Source organism: Bemisia tabaci, chromosome 7 (assembly GCF_918797505.1).
Source record: "Bemisia tabaci chromosome 7, PGI_BMITA_v3".
NCBI classification, from domain to species: Eukaryota; Metazoa; Arthropoda; class Insecta; order Hemiptera; family Aleyrodidae; genus Bemisia; species Bemisia tabaci.
In genome coordinates, this window is record NC_092799.1 from 31,719,666 (window position 1) to 31,737,776 (window position 18,111).

Here is an 18,111-nt window from a genome sequence, read left to right on the forward strand (position 1 = left end):
CCCAGCACCATTTTTCCACCTTGTTACATAGAGTTCGGGCCACTTCTTAGTGTTTCATTTTTTCACTTATCAATAAATAGAGTAGCTTTTAAGAGGATATTCCGAGTTTTCTGACAAAAAATCCTGGTTTTAAACTTGGTTCATTTTTACAAAATGTCGGCAACAATGTTCATAAAAAACCCTTTCCTTGAGGAGGGCTGGGAAAGCTTTGCTTTGGTGCCTCGTAATGCACGCCAGTTACCCACGCATGTCCCTGTTCCACATGATGAGATCGACAGGGACTTCCCGAGTCATACTTTCTCGCTTACGAACTCAATTACGACACTTGGCTTTTTCGGATGAATTTTATTGAATTTGAATGAAGCCCCCGCGTTTTTTGCATCCCTCAAGGAGTGAAGCGCCCGAGCATGTGTTGCTTCGGGCTGCCAGATAGAGCTGATATCTTATTCGCTCCTTCGTGTAAGAGTGTAACAACTTTGTTATAAACTTTATCGTCCATGAACGTGTACTTTCACGGGAATTTGTGAAAATGGAGCTACACTCTTACGCCGGAGGATTAGTAATATTAATTGAGAAAAAAAGTGCGTGCTGAGAAGAGTTAAAAGGATGTATAGAGTGATTTTTCTGATCGGTTTTTAAATATCATTCAAAAATATGTTTTAAAATGTGGCAACTATCATATTGACACTTAGTGTTAATTAATCTCCTCTAAAAAAATACCGCTACTTTTCGCACAAATAAAAAAAAATTTTAAATAGTCTAGCTGTATATCGACGGTGAAACCAGACCACGTATATCGGTTTGCGACTTCGTAGACTTCCTGTCTTAAATCATTTTTCACACGGAGAACTTCTCAAAGTCAATTCTTGAAAACTCCCGTGTTTTTCTTCGCTGTATCCAAAGAAAACTCTGTGAAAATTTAAAGAAATGATATTGATTTGTTCTTCCTCAAAAAAATGAAATTTAAACACCGCAAACGAGATATGTGGTCTCATAATTCCACCGTCGATATGTGTCATGAAGCAGATGAAATTGTTCCTCTCTCCAATCATTAAACAGGGAAATCGTTAAAATAAAATAAAAATATTGCAATCGCGTCCATGAAGAGACTTATTGCGTGACCACCACTGGGGACTCAAATCCGAACGACCGAATTTTATATAAAATCGGAATTTCCCCTAAAGGACCAATAGGGAAACATGAAATTTCTCACCGAAGTGCGCCAGACTGTCCCGGCAGTTGGCTCTTGCTCTGATGAAGGATGACGCCCCGCGGAGCTGTAAACCAGAGTTTCAAGTGCTCCCCATCCGCTTCCGCCAAAATTCCTGAGAGATTTGAAAAGTTTTCCTTACACACATTACAACCGCTTAGCGAGTTTTTGAAGTTAGCGGCGCACAGTGGATCGAGTCGATAGGGAAGGTCGGACAAGATCTGGGAACTTTAAACGCTTTCAACTCCTTTGATACAAAAATTCGAGGTTCTAAAAGTGGTTTCATTGGTTTCCTCGTAAAATTTTCCTCTTGGAGCACCCCTTGAAATTTAAAATGTGACGAAATAAACATCAAAATTTGCAGTTTTAGTCAAAAATTTCATGTCCGACCTTTCTAAGGGACTCGATCCACTGTGCGGCGAGCAGTCCCGTCAGGTTTTTACGATTCACCTCAGAACTTGTCCAACGAGGCGCTCTTTAATTTTATCGAAATTCCGAACATGGTTTCGACCGGTTCCGAAACTTCTTTGAAACAATGAAACCTCGTTTCTGTGAGTAAACACTTTAAAATTTCAATACGTGTTGCTTAGACGTTCTTATTCTGTTGGTGTTTACTGCTAGAGTAGTTATAGAAGTCATTCTCGTACTCCTCCAGGAGACATTCAAAGATCTCAGTTCCTAGCTGTTTAAGTCTTTGTAGAGAAATATGAAAAAGATTTCAAGAGTCGAGTGTTACAGCTCCAAAATTAGAAGTCTCCACGTGCCGCCATGAAACTGGTGCAGGGTCTGCGTAGGTATTTTCCTTCTCAAGCAAGCCGTTTTTTCCCTCCCCGTATGAAACACAGTTTACATTGCTCTAATGAAGTCTTAAGTCACATCATACTAGGAGCTCGTAGAAGCTATTTTGTCCTTGATGAACACTGCGAGTGAATATACCCGTACTTCTTGAAACCCCATTCCCATGGGAGACGAAAGCTAGTTTTCCTCCGCCGTCACGAGAGGTCACTGAGGAAAAACGCCGTATGTGCATACGAATGTTGCCAAGTTTCCTCTGATACAATATGAATTTTCCGGAACAATTATGGGTGTTTTCTGTTCAGATTTCCAGATATACTAGATTAAAGTGTAAAGTAAATTATCCATAACAATGGAGATGTTGCATGTGTGAGGAATTTGCGATTTGACTGTTGATTCTTATGTAAAAGTTTGCGAGAAATACGATGGTGCCATCGGTTTTCTCTGAAATCAACTCCCAAGCTCAAAAAAAGCTCTCAAGTTGAGACCGAAATGGAGGGGATATCCCACGCTATCCTGAGAGTCCACCTCTACATCAAGACAAACTCTCCATGCAAAGATAGGGAGCAAATACATTGAAAGGCCTGCCACTTTATTTGGGGACTCCAAGACTGAAAACACGGGAACCCTTATGTCAATGTATTTGCTCCTTATCTTTGTATGGAGAGTTTGTCCTGATGTAGAGGTGGACTCTCAGAATAGCGTGGGATAGCCCCTCCATTTTGGCCTCAACTTGAGAGCTTTTTTTGAGCTTGGGAGTGGATTTCAGAGAAAACCAGTGGCACCATCGTGTTTCTCGCGAACTTTTACACAAGAATCAACAGTCAAATCGCAAATTCCTCACACATGCAACATCTCCACTATGGGTATTTTCCGTTCAGATTTTCAGATATACCAGATTAAAGTCTATATACAGTAAATAATCCTTAAAAATCGAAAGACACTTCGCGCTATTTTCTCGAAAATTTTGCACTAAATCGGAAGGAATTTGGCAGCCTTCGAATGCTCATCCGTCGTTTTTTCCTTAGCTTGGCCAAAAATCCGGAGACCCGGGGTCGCGACGAAAAAACCCTGGAGTCCGACACGGGAGCGGGGCTCATCAATGAGATAGAGAAAGGGATACTGACAAGTTTATACACTGGGGAGAAAAACGACGGGACGAGTCGCGGGGGAGGGGGGCAGGGGAGGGAGGGTGTGGGGCCTCGGTCTCGCTCGAGAAACACATTACCGCTCCTAAAAAGAAAGTAAATTATTCAAATGGGCGAGAAGGAGAAAATTGGCATCACGATTTTTTATCGGAAACAAAGGCTCCGAGGGCCCACAACGGAGTGGTCCGGATTTAAATGGTGTGTCATCGGTTTCACCCCCCCCCCCTCTCACCCCTTTTCTACCACTCGCCCCGTTTCCCGTTCCTAATCACCGCGCGCGGCGCGCATCGGGTGGGAAACGACGTTGCCGCCGCGGAGTTTTCCGGTGGTGACGTCACCATGAATCACTCCGCCCTGACGTCATAAGATTATGTTGACCGCGTTTCCATAAACGCGCGTTACAACGGTGGTTCATCTGAGCGTTGCCTACGAGAATGGAGAGGCCGTAACTAGTCAGTTCTGTGACGTCAAGCTAGTAGATATTTACCGAAAACAACAAGCATCTCCGGGTCATCAGTGCATCGATGAGTGAGGCAGTCGCTGCGTGGACCAATCAGAGTGGCTCTCGATCGGCCGAAGTTGCGCGAGCGGCCCGTTTGAATCTGAGTGGAGTAACGATTTTCGGTATTACGCATTCATTTCCTCGATATTTAGACAATGTCACAAATGAACTAGTTAGTTTTCTAAAGTGAAATTTCATCCTCTTTCTAAACGGTTCTTATGAAATTTTGCGTCAGATCAACCCTGAAAGAGGTATCGGCGAGAAATCATCGCGCGGCAAGCGTTCTCCCATAAGAACGCGTGTTAAACCGCGGCCGAGTTTCATCTACTAGTGTGACGTCACAGAATCGTAGTTACGGCCTCTCCATTCTCGTAGGCAACGATCTGAAGAAGCATACACTGGGGGAAAAAAAAAAAAAAAAAAAAAAAAAAACATTGGATCTAGAGTCCAGGCTTTTGAAAACATTGACAAGAAAAAATACTCTTGATTCAATCGGATTTTTGCTTGAATCAAAACTAAATCCGCTTAAATTAAGAGGCTTGGTTCTTGATTTAAGCTAGATTCTGATTAAATCAAGCGTACTTTTTCTTGTCGATGTTTTTAAGAGTCTGGGCTCTAGATCCAGTGTGTTTTTTTTTTCACAGTGTATCCACCGAAGCAGAATGAAATCAAATGAATAGTTCCAGATTTAAGTGCACAGTGGCGAGGCGTGAATGATCGATTACCGGTATTTCCCCGTTTAAAGTTGTGGTAAAGAATCGATTATTAGGTGCTCGTTGCGAATACCCTGTTTTTCGATCTTTTATCGTAGATTTAAACGGTAGATCAATCGATATATCGCAAAGCACGCCACGTCACTGATGTCGCTCTCTGAGGATCGGTCAAACTCCGGCTACTTAGATCAGTTGTATTTTATGGCAACTTTGTGCGTATAATCCAGATATTTATTCTGGATTCAGAGTTATGAGAAAAGCCGGATCCAAAAATTTGTAGCTGCGTCAGCCACAAAATTATATTTTAATTCTTGGATCAGTTGGAAACCTGATGGCAAAAAGTAATGGATAGGGTCCCATCCCACGAGTCACTGTTCATTTCCGCTGAAAAATTTGATGATTAACGTTATCTACCGATGTAATATACTGCAAACTTGCGTACATTCACATTTACATGTATATCATTGATGAGTAAATAAAAAAAAATCATTCAAAAAAAGCTGTAATTATAAGTTGTTACTTACATGTCATTTTTCTGTGTTTCAGGCCGTGTCAAATATGCAGTTACTCCCGACAAAAACGGAGGCAAACTTCAAAACCGGACGCTCCATCAGTGTTCAATCAAATTTGTTCCGAAAACAGATTTTCAGGACTTCTGATGCAGTGACCGATGAAGTCTAAACATCTGGATGGTCGCTCATGACCTTAAGTGTCTTGCATCATCTAACAGAAGCGAAGGATTCAGTTTCTTCTCTCAAGTAAATCACTCCTTTCGATCTGTGTGTGGGGAAGTATGGATAGAAAATTTATGAAAAATAAATTCATCCTTCAAGTTCTCTTCTAGCCGAATGAATCATGGTGCAATCAACGGAACTAGTACACGGAAAATTTATTAATGCAACATTAAATCATGCTCAGTATTAGTGATTATTGGTTTTAACCAGTTTTCACCGGTGACTGTCATCTCGAGCACATTTAATAGTATGTAAAATTAAATCAGGAATACTATCCTGAAATTCAGTGTCAGAAAAATTTTGTCAGAAGAAACCATGGTGAGTTCCAGTCAAAAAATTAGCTCGAGCAAATATTAGCCTCGCATGTGGCCTTTCGATTCCACGCAAGAATTTTCCTCAAAGCTTTTTTCCCTCGAATGAAAATGAGTGATTTTTCCCACTGCGCAGATAACTGAAACGCGCTGTGAAAAACCTCTAATTTTCAGGCCTGCGGATGAGTTTTAAGAATGGCCTGACAATTAATACCTAAGTGAAAATCCACGCTCTTGCGGGAGATACAGCAAAAGCGTAGAACGGCGGCACGAAGCATGTATTTTATTATTCATGGCATGTCTCAATGGAAGATATTATTTCTGGAAAATGTCATGAAAAATATGAAATTCAATTAGCTCCCTCTATATACTTTGGGAAAGTAAATTTTTCCGCAGAAAAATGTCTCGTCCGCTACTTGCCTCGTGAGAAGAACCAACTACGATGAGAGTCCATTTTAAAATGCGGAGTTGCACGAGTTTTTCCGGGTTGCTACCAATGCTATCGTGGACTTTTTCTTTAAAGAGCACTCGTTCGTATCCCGGGATGAATTTAGATTTTACTCACTAATCTTTCATACATTCTCACGAATAATAAGCTCGTTTAGGCTTTTCTTCAGGAATTCAGTGTTCGAAGCGTTAACTTTTTTCTCGTAAGTTCTTCAACAGTTATCAATACGGCCTTTCGCGTCACAATGTACTCCCACCGACTCTTGACGTGAAAGGTTATTTTTAGAACAAAACAAACGGAACATCAGAGAATCAAGTTAAAGTGAGGATTTTTTTATTCGTACCGTCGGTTTCTAAAATTTGTGCGATCAAATTTTTCGGTACCGATAGCTTTTGGTCAGTTCCAGTGTCTAATGTGCGGCTAAAGAAGAAGAGTCCAGTCTTTCTTGTTTTACGGAGGGTTACAAGTAGTTGAAGGAAAGCATATCCAAGTGTTCTACGAAGAAGTAGCACCTACTTTTGCATTTCTCTACGATTGAGAAAAGTCTTCTTAAACATCGCTCTACGGGTCTGCGAGTTGCTCAACGGGTGATAAGCCTCTCTTTTGAGTTTGTCTACGCATATCAAGAGCCTGCTCTTGCACTATTCTACGAAACGAGTAGAATAATCGAGTTGTTGAACAGATAGTAGACTACTCTCGAGTTGTTGAACGGACAGTAGACTACTCTCGAGTAGCTGATCAGACGGGAGACTACTCTCGAGTTGTTGAACAGACAGTAGACTACTCTCGAGTAGTTGATCCGACGGTAGACTACTCTCGAGTTGTTGAACGGACAGTAGACTACTGTCGAGTTGTTCTACGCGCAAGTAGAGCCTTTCTGGAGCTTCGAGCAGACGATGGATGGTCTGGCCTTCTACAACTCGAGCAGCTATGAGGACCCATTCGATACTCAGAACGAGACGCTGGAGCAACTGTTGAACCGGCTTCGGGGGCCGAAACACCTTCCGTTGGAGATCGTCCTGCCGATAACCATCGTCTACGTTTCCATTTTCTTGACCGGGGTTGCCGGGAACCTCGCCGTCTGTCTGGTCATCGTCCGCAACTCTTCCATGCACACGGCCACCAACTACTACCTCTTCAACCTGGCTGTCTCTGATCTAACCCTCCTCCTCTTAGGTAAGTTACCACTTTTGGCTTTTATCGTGTTGAAGGTAAAAACTCTTCGATTCCTACCCGAATAAATGTAACTCCATTCCTGAGTTGCACAATTGAATTACATCCATATGTCGTCGCTCCTCTGACGTAAGGGCGTATCTCTATTACTACGTGAGCCTTGGAAAACGAAGAGTTATTTGGGAAACAGGGCTCACGTGAAAATTATGATACACCCTTACGTCAGAGGGGTGATGATGCGGCAGGAAAATTATCCCCACGAGTGTATCAAAATGAGCTCGCTCATATCGTATCGCTTCGGATTCCGAATCCTGATCCCCCAGCAGTTGCAAATGAATTTGTTACTCATTTGCAACTGCTGGGGAATCAGGATTTGGAATCTGAAGCGATACGATATGAGCGAGCTCATATTGATACACTCGTGGGGATTAAAGACACATCCCCCCCCCCCAAAAAAAAAAAAAAAAATTATTCTTACACTTATTGTAAAAGCAACAATCCTGTTTTCTCAGTCGAAGGGGAAAAAAGGGAGAGTAGAAAAATTTCTTATACTCCTCTTCATGTCCTTCTTTTCGGTCTGTTTTCCTCCTCCTTTTCTTTATTTCTTCTCCTCTTTTCTCTCCCAATTTGGAAGTCGACTACGAAGTTCCCTCCCAAATCGGAAGTCGACTCGGGATGCTAGGCTCTAAGAGACTCGAGTATATCAAACTAGGGTTAATATGTGTCACACACCAGTTTTTCCGGCGCGGGAATCTCGGATTCCGGTTCAGTTTCTTATTATTTTTAGCCAAACTACGAGAATCAAGCATCAAAACACAATTTTGTGACCAGCACAACTAACCCATTATTGAGAAAGCAACAATTCTTTTTTCTCAGTCGAGAAAAATCGAGGGAGAGAAGAAAAATTTCTTATACTCCTCTTCATCTCCTTCTTTTTCGTCTGTTTTCTTCCTCCTTCTCTTTATCTCTCCTCCTTTCTCTCCCAATTTGGAAGTCGACTACCAAGTTGCCTCCCAAATCGGAGGTCAACTCGGGAGACTAGGCCCCAAAAGACTCGAGTACATCAAACTAGGGTTAATATGTGTCACACACCAGTTTTTCCGGCGCGGGAATCTCGGATTCCGGTTCGGTTTCGGGGAGTTCGGAAACCGCGGCGGAGATATTAGCGCTCCGCTCCGTCGTCGCTGATTTAAACGCGAGATAAAAGCGCGAGCGAAGGGGAGACCCCGACCCCGCACCGAGTTGATACCGCCGTCCCATATTTTTCGTGAGCTTCCCGGGGCGGGAGGTCATTTGATTTGGTTAAAAAGGGTCCTGCGGGGCGGGGGGTGGAGCGATAGTCGGGGTTAAAAGTATCTAGGGGCGGTTGGGCTCCGCGCTCCGGGCTTGTCGGTGCGAAATCATTTAGCTGTCATCTGTTTTGATTGATTCCCTCGAGAATCTTAAAAGAGCGACGCCAAGTTGCCGAATCCAAGGAGACCTCGGAAATACTGAAAATTCCTGAAAATAAACTTACTGTTTTGTGATATTTAATCCTAAGTAGTGAGACAATTTGGCGGTTTACTGAGACGGGAGCGTAATTTCTTCGCAGTGGCGAAACTTAATTATTATTTTAGAACTGATACGTGTGGTCGCGTGTCCTTGTTCTTCGTCGCGAAACGCGATTAGTAATTTCGGAGCTGCACTGGAAAAAATAGTCGCTTACACTGGGGAAAAAACACATTGGATCTAGAGTCCAGACTCTTAAAAACATCGACAAGAAAAAAAACTCTTGATTCAATTAAATTTAAGCTTAAATCAAGAACCATGCATCTTAATTTGAGCGGATTTCCTTTTGATTTAAGCTTAAATCTGACTGAATCAAGAGTTCTTTTTCTTGTCAATATTTTCAAGAGACTCTAAATCCAATGTGTTTTTTCCAGTGTAGATCTAGAATTCAGACTCTTAAAATAATTGACAAGAAAAATACTCTTGATTCAATCGGATTTTCAGCTTGAATTCAAGGAAATCTGCCTAAATCAAGAGGCTCGGCTCTTCGATTCAAGGAAAAATAGGATTGAATCCAGGGTATTTTTTCTTGTCAATGTTATTAAGAGTCTGGGCACTAGATCCAAGCGACTTTTTACTTTCTCGCTCCCCTAGGGCGAAGGAAGTATTGTCATCCTGTTTTCCAGTGTGGTGTAAGAAGAATTGGACGCATTTCTATCAAACAGAACGGTGCGGGTGGGAAATATGGGGTGTACTCGTTAGTTCTCGGGCCGTAAGAATGAATGGGAATTATGAAGCACCAGTGACGTCAGCGGAGGAGTGCTTTCGACGATCGAACTCTATAATTCATGAGCCCTGTCCACACAATTTTTGTCCCATGCCCACTGCTCACGAGTCTTACACGCAGGTGGCACATAGTTCCGTTTGGTGAATTGAAAATCTCGATTTGCCAATCCCTTACAAGGAGTCAAAAGCCCACTTTTACATTGTTTCTTATCCAGCTCACCACGAGTACTTCCCATTTTTCCCCCCCCGCACATAGTTCTCTTTGGTAGAAATACGTCCAATTTAGGCCTTCTTTGGTAAAAGAGCGAATGAGACTTTAAATGCTGCCAAGGTTGTGCGACGCAGTGCGTTAATCACAGGTGTGGCATTAATTCAAGAAAAGGAAATTCTAATCACGTCCGGGTCACCATTTTGTTACCAATTAGGGGAACATTCAAAGATAATGAAATGAAAACTCACCTTTTGGTAAGTATAAGAAACTATGTATTTTTTACAAGTTTAGGTTACACTAGAAACAGTGATAAAAGGGCCTCGCTCATTACTATAGTTGCATCAGTTATCAACAAAGTTTAACCATTCCGAAAGCTCTGGCGTAAATTTTACCCGAGATCTGCTAATAATTTGCTCTCTTTTTTGTGTGGAAGTAAAACGATTGTGAATGAATTTCAATGCTAAGAATTCTACTCTTTCAATGCAACAAGAGATTGCACAATCTTAGCAGCATGACAAGCCTTGTATGCCGTTTTAACGAAGAAGTCCTCAATTTTAATGGAGTGAGAGATGAACCAGAAATACCTGCATCGTGAAGAGTGATATTGAAATCTCACTGCCACATTTTTTTTAAAAAAAGAGGAAAACAAATGTTTTTTAGTTGATCTCTGACTATGCAATCTTGATGTTTAGTTACTTGGTTTTTTATACTTTTCTTTAAAAAAATAGCGCAAAAATATAAGTTAGTGCGTAAGTTCGTATTTGAGGAGTAAGCTCCAGAAAACCGGAATATTCGCACATTATGAGAAACATCAGATGCTCACCTCCGTAGCATACAAGCATATGTACCAAGTTTTAATTTAGCTGTCGCATCAGGGAAATAGACGAGCAAATTAATATCAGCTTCTTGCGAACTACAGACACATGGAAGAATTCCGGGATACTTTTCGTATTCATACTCACAGAATTTGTTTGAGTGAGTATAAATAATGAAAGGTTCATTCAGTCTGACTTGACAACGCTGCTTTAAAAAAGCTATTAAGTGTACGGCACTTCTCAATAAACCTCTCAGTCAAGACAGCCACACTAGCGGCGGTTTTTACCGTGCCACTTTATCTGCTTGCCCAAGAGACTCCATACTCCCAAACACATTTGCAAAACTTATTCACTAAATTTTCACACCTCACCATTCGTCCTAATTCTTTTTTAGAATGACTTTAAATAATGCAGAAATCTGAGCTAGGCAAAAGCCTATTTTTACTCAACATTTTGACATGTTTTGCAAATGATTTCGAAATAAATGGCAACTTATGAGAGCAAAATGCTCTTCCTTGACAGAATGCATGACAGGATCACTAAATTCAAGCCTCCGAGTATTATTTGTAGCATTGTGAGAATGCATACCACAAGTTCATACAGCACGATCAAACGTGCAAAAATTATACATTGTACGCCTGTAATAAATCAAGATTAGGTATTCACCGAGTAGGAGAATAATATGAAATAATTTAATATCAAAACGTTTTCAGGGGCACGACATAACTATTAAGATGGAGTATTAAGAACTTTCCATTTCATTTAGTCTAAATTACCGTCCATCGATTAATCGATAACAAGTTTCGTTAAATTGCAAGTTGTTTTTACGTTTTCTATTTAATTAATCAGACGTCATAACCTATCATCAGCAATACATACATACATACATAAAGTCGCTTTTATAGCGCCGCCTCGCGCTCTGCGACGCCCAATCGCCATTGCCCCCTATCCTCCCAGAGATCATCAGGCAATTGGCACCTTCTGATCTCCTCCTCCACCCCTTGTCGCCAACCTTTCACAGGACGTCCACGCCGTCGCCTTCCGGGAGGAACCCAATCGAAGACCTGCTTGGGCAACCGGTCGTCTGCCATCCTTCGCACATGTTCATACCAGACCAACTGCTTGGACCTGATATCGTGCACGATGTCCTTCTCTACACCCATGATCTCGCGTACTTTTACATTGCGGATACGCTCTCTTCTTGAGATGCCAGCAGACCTCCGCCAAAAGTCCATCTCAGTTGCCCTAAGCATGTCTTCAGTTCTTTTCTTGAGTTGCCAGACCTCACTCCCGTAAGTTACGATACTCTTCACGATGACGTTGTAAATTTTCCTTTTGGTCTCCTTGGAGATACTCTGGTCCCAGAGAACCCCATTTAGCATCGCGATAGCTTTCCTGCCTTGCACATTCCGATCTTTAATAGCCCGATCCAAAATTCCGTCCTTAGTTAACCAAACTCCTAGATATTTATACTCTTCACAGTCCTGAATTTTCCGACCATCCTCCAGTTCAATGCTTTGCTGATCACCACCGATAACCAACTTCTCCGTCTTAACCACATTTACTTCCATTCCCCACTTTCGGTATACTTCCACTAGCTTCCGCGTCATGTAATTCGCATCTTCTTCGTCCTGAGCTATTACCACCTGATCATCAGCAAAGCACAGAGTATAAAGGGTGCCATCTTCACGTAGCGGGACGCCCATTCCCGAACAGCATCTTTTCCATTCCTTTAAAACTTCTTCCAGGTACACTTTAAATAAGGTTGGCGACAAACAACACCCTTGTTTCAGTCCTTTAGTAATTAAAAACCCCAACGATAAGTCCCCATGCGATTTAACCCTAGAAAAAGCCCCAGCATAAAATTCCTTAATAGCACTAATTAGTCCCCCACTAAAACCCCTTTTGTTTAAGGCTTCCCAAAGTTTCATCAATGGCACACTGTCGTAAGCTTTCTGGAGATCCACAAACACTAGATGTAATTCCTGGCCAACTCTCTTCTTTTTCTCGATGACGTGGATGATGGTAAATAAGTGATCAATCGTTGACCGACCTGCTCTGAAACCTGCTTGCTCTTCCGCTTCATGTTCTTTCCACTCCTCTTCGATTTTTGCTTTCAGGATTTTTCCATACACTTTGCTTAGGGTACCTGCAACCGACAGTCCTCTATAGTTATCACACTCGTCTTTTCTACCCTTCTTCTTGTATATAGGTGACACCCAAGACTCTTTCCATTCTGTCGGTACCTTTCCACCGTCCAAGCAATCTTGCATCAGGTATCTCAACCGTTGAAACAGCTTGCAGGTTCCACACTTGATCAACTCAGCAGGAATATTTCCCGGACCCGGAGCTTTATCGTTCTTCAGCTCTCGTACGGCCTTTACCACGTCCTCCATATGGATCTCCAAGTTATGATTATCGTTAGTATACTCCAAGCTTACACCTCCATCTTGAAATTCAGGTCGCCTTTCTGTCAGTAAATTTTTAAAATAACCCTCCAGTTTATCAATGGATATCGGAGATATCAAGTCCCGCTTCATGTCCCTTCGCAGCCCTTTCAGCAACTTCCAGCTCTCAGTGCTTTTCCTTCCTCCTATGTACGTGTCTATTTTGCTACAGCTCCTCTCCCAAGATTCGTTCTTTTTCTTGGTTATGAGCCTTCGTACCTGCGTCTGAGCTTTTTTATACGCCTCTTTGTCTTCTGTTTTTTTAGAGGAAAGGAACTGATGATATTTTTTCCGTTTCTCCTGAATCTCCTTCTCAATTTCTTCGTCCCACCAGTAAGGTTTTTCGCTAACTTTCCTATCATCAGCGACACCAAGAGCCTCCATTGCTGCCGAGTGAATGCAATCCTTCAAGACCATAGGTTCATCAGGTTCAGTAACCATGTTCAAGTTATTAAAGAGATGAATGAATTCAAATACAGACGGGTGCACGAGAAAAAAAGAAAAAAAACATACTTATCTTCCATTGCAACGTCACACGCCACTTCTCATGTTTTATTTTACTCCGTGGTTTTTTAAGAATATACACACAGTTTTCCGAGGAGTTTCCGGGAATTTTTCGGAATTATCTCAAATTAAATCATCTATAATTTCGACGCGATATTTTCGTCCGTCCTTTTTTCTATTTATTGAGTCCAAATTAATATTACATAGTTAGAGTTTCTGAATCGTTGCAATTAAGATACACATTATACCCATTAATCAATCGTAAAAACCGGGCAAAGAATCAGAAGCGCCGAACAGATTTCAAACAAAATCAAAGGAAATTTTGACCCGATATTTTCGTTCATTCTATTTTCTTTATTACTTTCAGCAACAAAATAAAATTAAACATCGTCCGAATTTCTGAATCCCTGCAATTAAGATCAGAAGCGGACTGGCTCCTCGAATCTGCTGGGGAAAATTATATTTTCACCGGAAATATACAGGATTGCAAAATCTCTACGAACCTGTGATCCTAGGATTGCAAAATCGTTCTGTGCACTGTTCGTCAATTGTGTACACCGAGGTACTGAGGTACCGTTCGACACCAAGAAAATACAACTTTTTAATGACTTAAGTGCGCACCGTGGTATACGCGCAATGCATGAAGTATCCTGCAGACCTGTAAGGCGCTATACTACGCGTTGCGCGCACCGTGCTGTACGCGCAATGCATGAAGTATCCTACAGACCTGTAAGGCGCTATACTACGCGTTGCGCGCACCGTGCTGTACGCGCAATGCATGAAGTATCCTGCAGACCTGCAAGGCGCTATACTACGCGTTGCGCGCACCGTGCTGCACGCGCAATGCATGAAGTATCCTACGGTCTCGTAAGGCGCTACTGAGCGCTACGCGCCGTGCTCCGGCCGCACCGTGCTTGATGCGATTATTCAATCGTGCGGAGTCAGTGGTTTAGAACATATGATTTCGAAATTTATTCAAAGTTTGTTGCAATTCTTATCATTTCAAATGATAAAACATTACTTAAAAACCAACTAATTTTCTTCTCTGGAAGAAAAAATCTAGAATGGAGTTACGGCGTTTTTACTGACGACGGCAGATCTGCGGGATCATTATTGAAATTGATAGAAAAAGCTATAGACAAAGAAGATAGGGGGTATGGAGCGATCCTATTGGTTGGAATGTGTGGCTCTAAGGAGGAGTAAAGAGACTCTAAAGAGAGACTAAAGGAGAAAATGATGGACGAGCTGTCGGGTTTCTCGTGAAATGCCGTTAGTTAGTCTATAACCTACTGCCTTTGTCCATTGCAACCACCCGCTTCCGCCAACAAGCTCCCTCCATATCCCTTTGGTCATATTTGTCTATAGCTTTGTCTATCAATTTCAATAATCGGCCCGCAGATCTGGTTCGTCTATTCTCGTATTTCAAAGACGATATGCATATCAGGTATTAACGTTCGCTCAAGTCTAAGCCGGCAGCCTGCCCATAAGCCGTATAGTCGGTCCTGCGAATAGCGTTAATAATAGCGCGAGACCGCGCGCCCCGCATGGGAGGGATGGACACCGCTGAAATTAAACGAGTCAATAGACGCTCGTCGCGCGTGAGTCTGGGGCTAATTTACCGGGAGGGGGGGGGGGGGGGGGGAGATCGACGCCCTTTCAGACGTGTTATCGCCTGTGCCCGACACGTTCACCCCCGAATCCGACATCGGTCAATAAGATCACGCCTTAATCGGTTTCCGCGAGCTCTGTTGATTGAGCGCGGCCTAAAGGAAGGCAGAGATTCGGAAGATTAACTACTCAGCCGTGTCACTTAACGCGTCAAGTTTCGCGTCACGCGTTTTCGAGTGGTCCTAGATCGAGCGAGATAATTAGTCGGGTGCGATGGATGTTGTATTGCATACCCGACCGAATGAAGGCTGAAGTTTTGAGTGTAGCCTCGCTTCCTCGAGGGCGCTGAAGTGTCACGTGACACACCGAAGGGGAGGTGCCTAAAAGTGCGTTGCAAGGAGAAGAGAAGTCTTAGAATTTAGGGACACACGCCAATTTTTACGGAAAGTTGTCTTCGAGGAGGAAACTATTTTTACCAATAGCGCAACAAACAGCGTATCTCTTGGAGGGAAAATTGTGCTGTGTATGACTTATTCCCTCTGTATTGAAATTTTCAGCTTTACACGGGAAAAAAGTGTCAGGGGTTATCCTCTAAAATTGTGGTACTACCCCAATTTGTTGGATGATAAGGACATTTCTAATTAATTGTGGTAGTACCGCAACTCATGTTAGGGTGGCACCGAAACATTTGGGTTAGTTACCTAATTTATTGAGGCACTACCATAATTAATTGGGGTGCTACCATAATTGGACTGCATCTTGCAATTTGGACCTTTAAATTCTGGCTCATCTGAAAAAACACTTATGTGCATAGGGAAACTAATGGCACATACGTTGTTTTTAAACCGGGCCGGAATTTATACGTCCAAATTGCAAAATGCAGTCCAATTAATTGGGATACTATCACAATTAATTAGAAATGTCCACATCATCAAACATCCTCGTGCTTTTTTTCCGTGTACGCTGACTTTTAACGCACGTTGGCTAAAAAATTCCAACTAACATGTCCAAACTATTTTTGTTCAACTTGTCCACAGAGCGTCGTGGAGTGGCGTTATCGTAAGATGATCTTTCGTGCTTAAATGATAATTTGATTGCATTTTGCAAAAAAGCAAGAGCATTTCAATGTCGCCAAGATTGTGCAAATTATTTTACCTTGCAAATATAAACACTGATCACCGAAACAAGTTTTATTTTTACTCCCAATAACTATAAATTCAAGACGAAAATTATCTTGGTCACTTTGATTTTTGGCGCAGTTCCAGTAGCTTTATTGCAAAGATTGTAAGTTGCACAATCCTAGCAACATTGGAATGCTCTTGCATGGTTCCTTTTTGCAAAATGCAATCCAATTAATGGGCCACTAGACAATATTTGGGTGGACAAATATGCCACGTGGTTTCTTTTCAATTTTTCATGTAAAAAAACGATTTACTCAGCGGGAAGTTCAGAAATCAACTCTTGGACGAGATATTTACAAGTCTTTTTAACACAGATCGAATGAAAGCCGGAGTAGGTGTACAAATTACATAATCTGTATATATTTGTCTTTTGAACAATGCTAATTTCAATCCATTATATCGTGATCAGGAGTTGATTTCCAGACTTTTTGTGGCGTGACTCGTTTTCCTCGTGACATTTTGAAAAAAGAAGACATGCTGTGTGATTAATTCTTTGTCTGGTGGCCCAATTACATACACGGCCGATTGAAGGCTGCAATTTCAGGGCGGTTTCGCTCCTCAAGGAGCGCTAAAGGATTAAGGAACGCACTTGTCGTCGCTTCTCTAACGTAAGGGCGTATCTCTATGTCCATGCGAGCCCTGAAAAGCATGAACTCATATGGACAACAAGGCTCACGTGCAAATTGAGATACGCCCTTACGTCAGAGGAATGACGTTGTGTCAGCGATGGGTCAAATCGTTGCCCCTCTGACGTAGGGGCGTACCTCAATTTCCTCTTGAGCCCTGTTTTACATATAAATCCATGCTTTTTGGGGCTCGTGCAGAAATCGAGATACGCCCTTACGTCAAAGGAGCGACGAAATGATGTCAAACTACATCGGATTCTCAAACGGACTCGGTCGTTGAACCCTGTAACAGTTAAGAGCGTTCGGAAAAAAGTTTATCATCCGTCACAAACTGTCAACTCATTGATGCCGCAATCACACGCTGAAATGTGGGAGCTGAATGTGGCTTGAATGTGGAAGTCATCGGCCCGATGCCTGAATTTTGCGCGTGACGCGCAAAATTCAGCAACGATTCTCAGCGACCATCGGATAGTGTCGGATTTATCTGGGCTATTCGAATAGATTTGATGCCTATTAGGATAAAAATAAAACGAATTAGTGAAACTTCAGCATGTTGAGCGCTGACTGTTGCCTGCCACATTTAGCTGCCAAATTCAGCGTGTGATTGCGGCATGAAAAAATGCGATGACCGTTACAAAGATTGAATGAATGAAGTATAAGAAATTGTAACCTTTCATCGTGATTATGACATCGCAGTCAGAGTTTTCAATTTGGTTCGAAAAAAATTACAACGTAATAAAAGCGTGGTTTTTTCAGAGGAAAAATATTGCATTCGAGTGCAGTTCGATATCAGTACCGAAAGCGATACTTTTCCTCTAAAAAAACCACGCATTTATTACATTGAATTTATTTGTCAAAATTGATAAGTGAATTCTATAGTCTCCTGACAACAAAATTGCGATCTCAGAATTCGAGAAAAATGACGAATAGCTGAAAAAATGGAACCAATTGATGCGATACATTGCATGTCGTTCTGACACAAAATATGGCGTCCATCGAATCATCCTAACTCTCAGTATAAAGGGACTCCACGTAAACTCAGAGCAACATCGCTGATCAATGTTAACAAGTTTGGTCTCCACTCAACTTCAAGCACAGACAAATACCTCATTTTAGTATCGAAACCAGTTGAGTGAATAATTTCATTGACTTTCAACTTTTCATTGACTCGATTCCCCGATTTGAAGGAATCAATCGCAAGTCAAACCGTCTGAGGGCGAATAAATTCGCACGGATGGGGGAGCGTCTTCCACCCACGTTGCCAAGTCAAACCATGAAATGTAAACTTCATTTCTGGCTCAAATTAAGCTCAGTTCCCTTTTTATCGCAACACGTGACAGGCCTGTTCGCCGCCGAAAAGTCACCGGCTTGAAAGTTTGAAAAAGTTGCCGCTCTGGGAGGAATCAATTCC

At 42.1% G+C, this 18,111-nt stretch overlaps 1 protein-coding gene across 2 annotated transcripts in view; it reads left to right on the top strand.

Moving 5' to 3' along the window:
* LOC109032147 (neuropeptides capa receptor) overlaps nt 1–18,111 on the top strand; it is a 240,643-nt gene that overhangs the window by 87,833 nt on the left and 134,699 nt on the right. For both annotated transcript variants that reach the window (XM_072302860.1, XM_019044129.2), the window contains one exon: nt 4,915–7,037. In XM_072302860.1, the coding sequence (XP_072158961.1) occupies nt 6,758–7,037 (280 nt within the window). In that variant the 5' untranslated portion in view covers nt 4,915–6,757. The remainder of the gene's footprint in view (nt 1–4,914; nt 7,038–18,111) is intronic.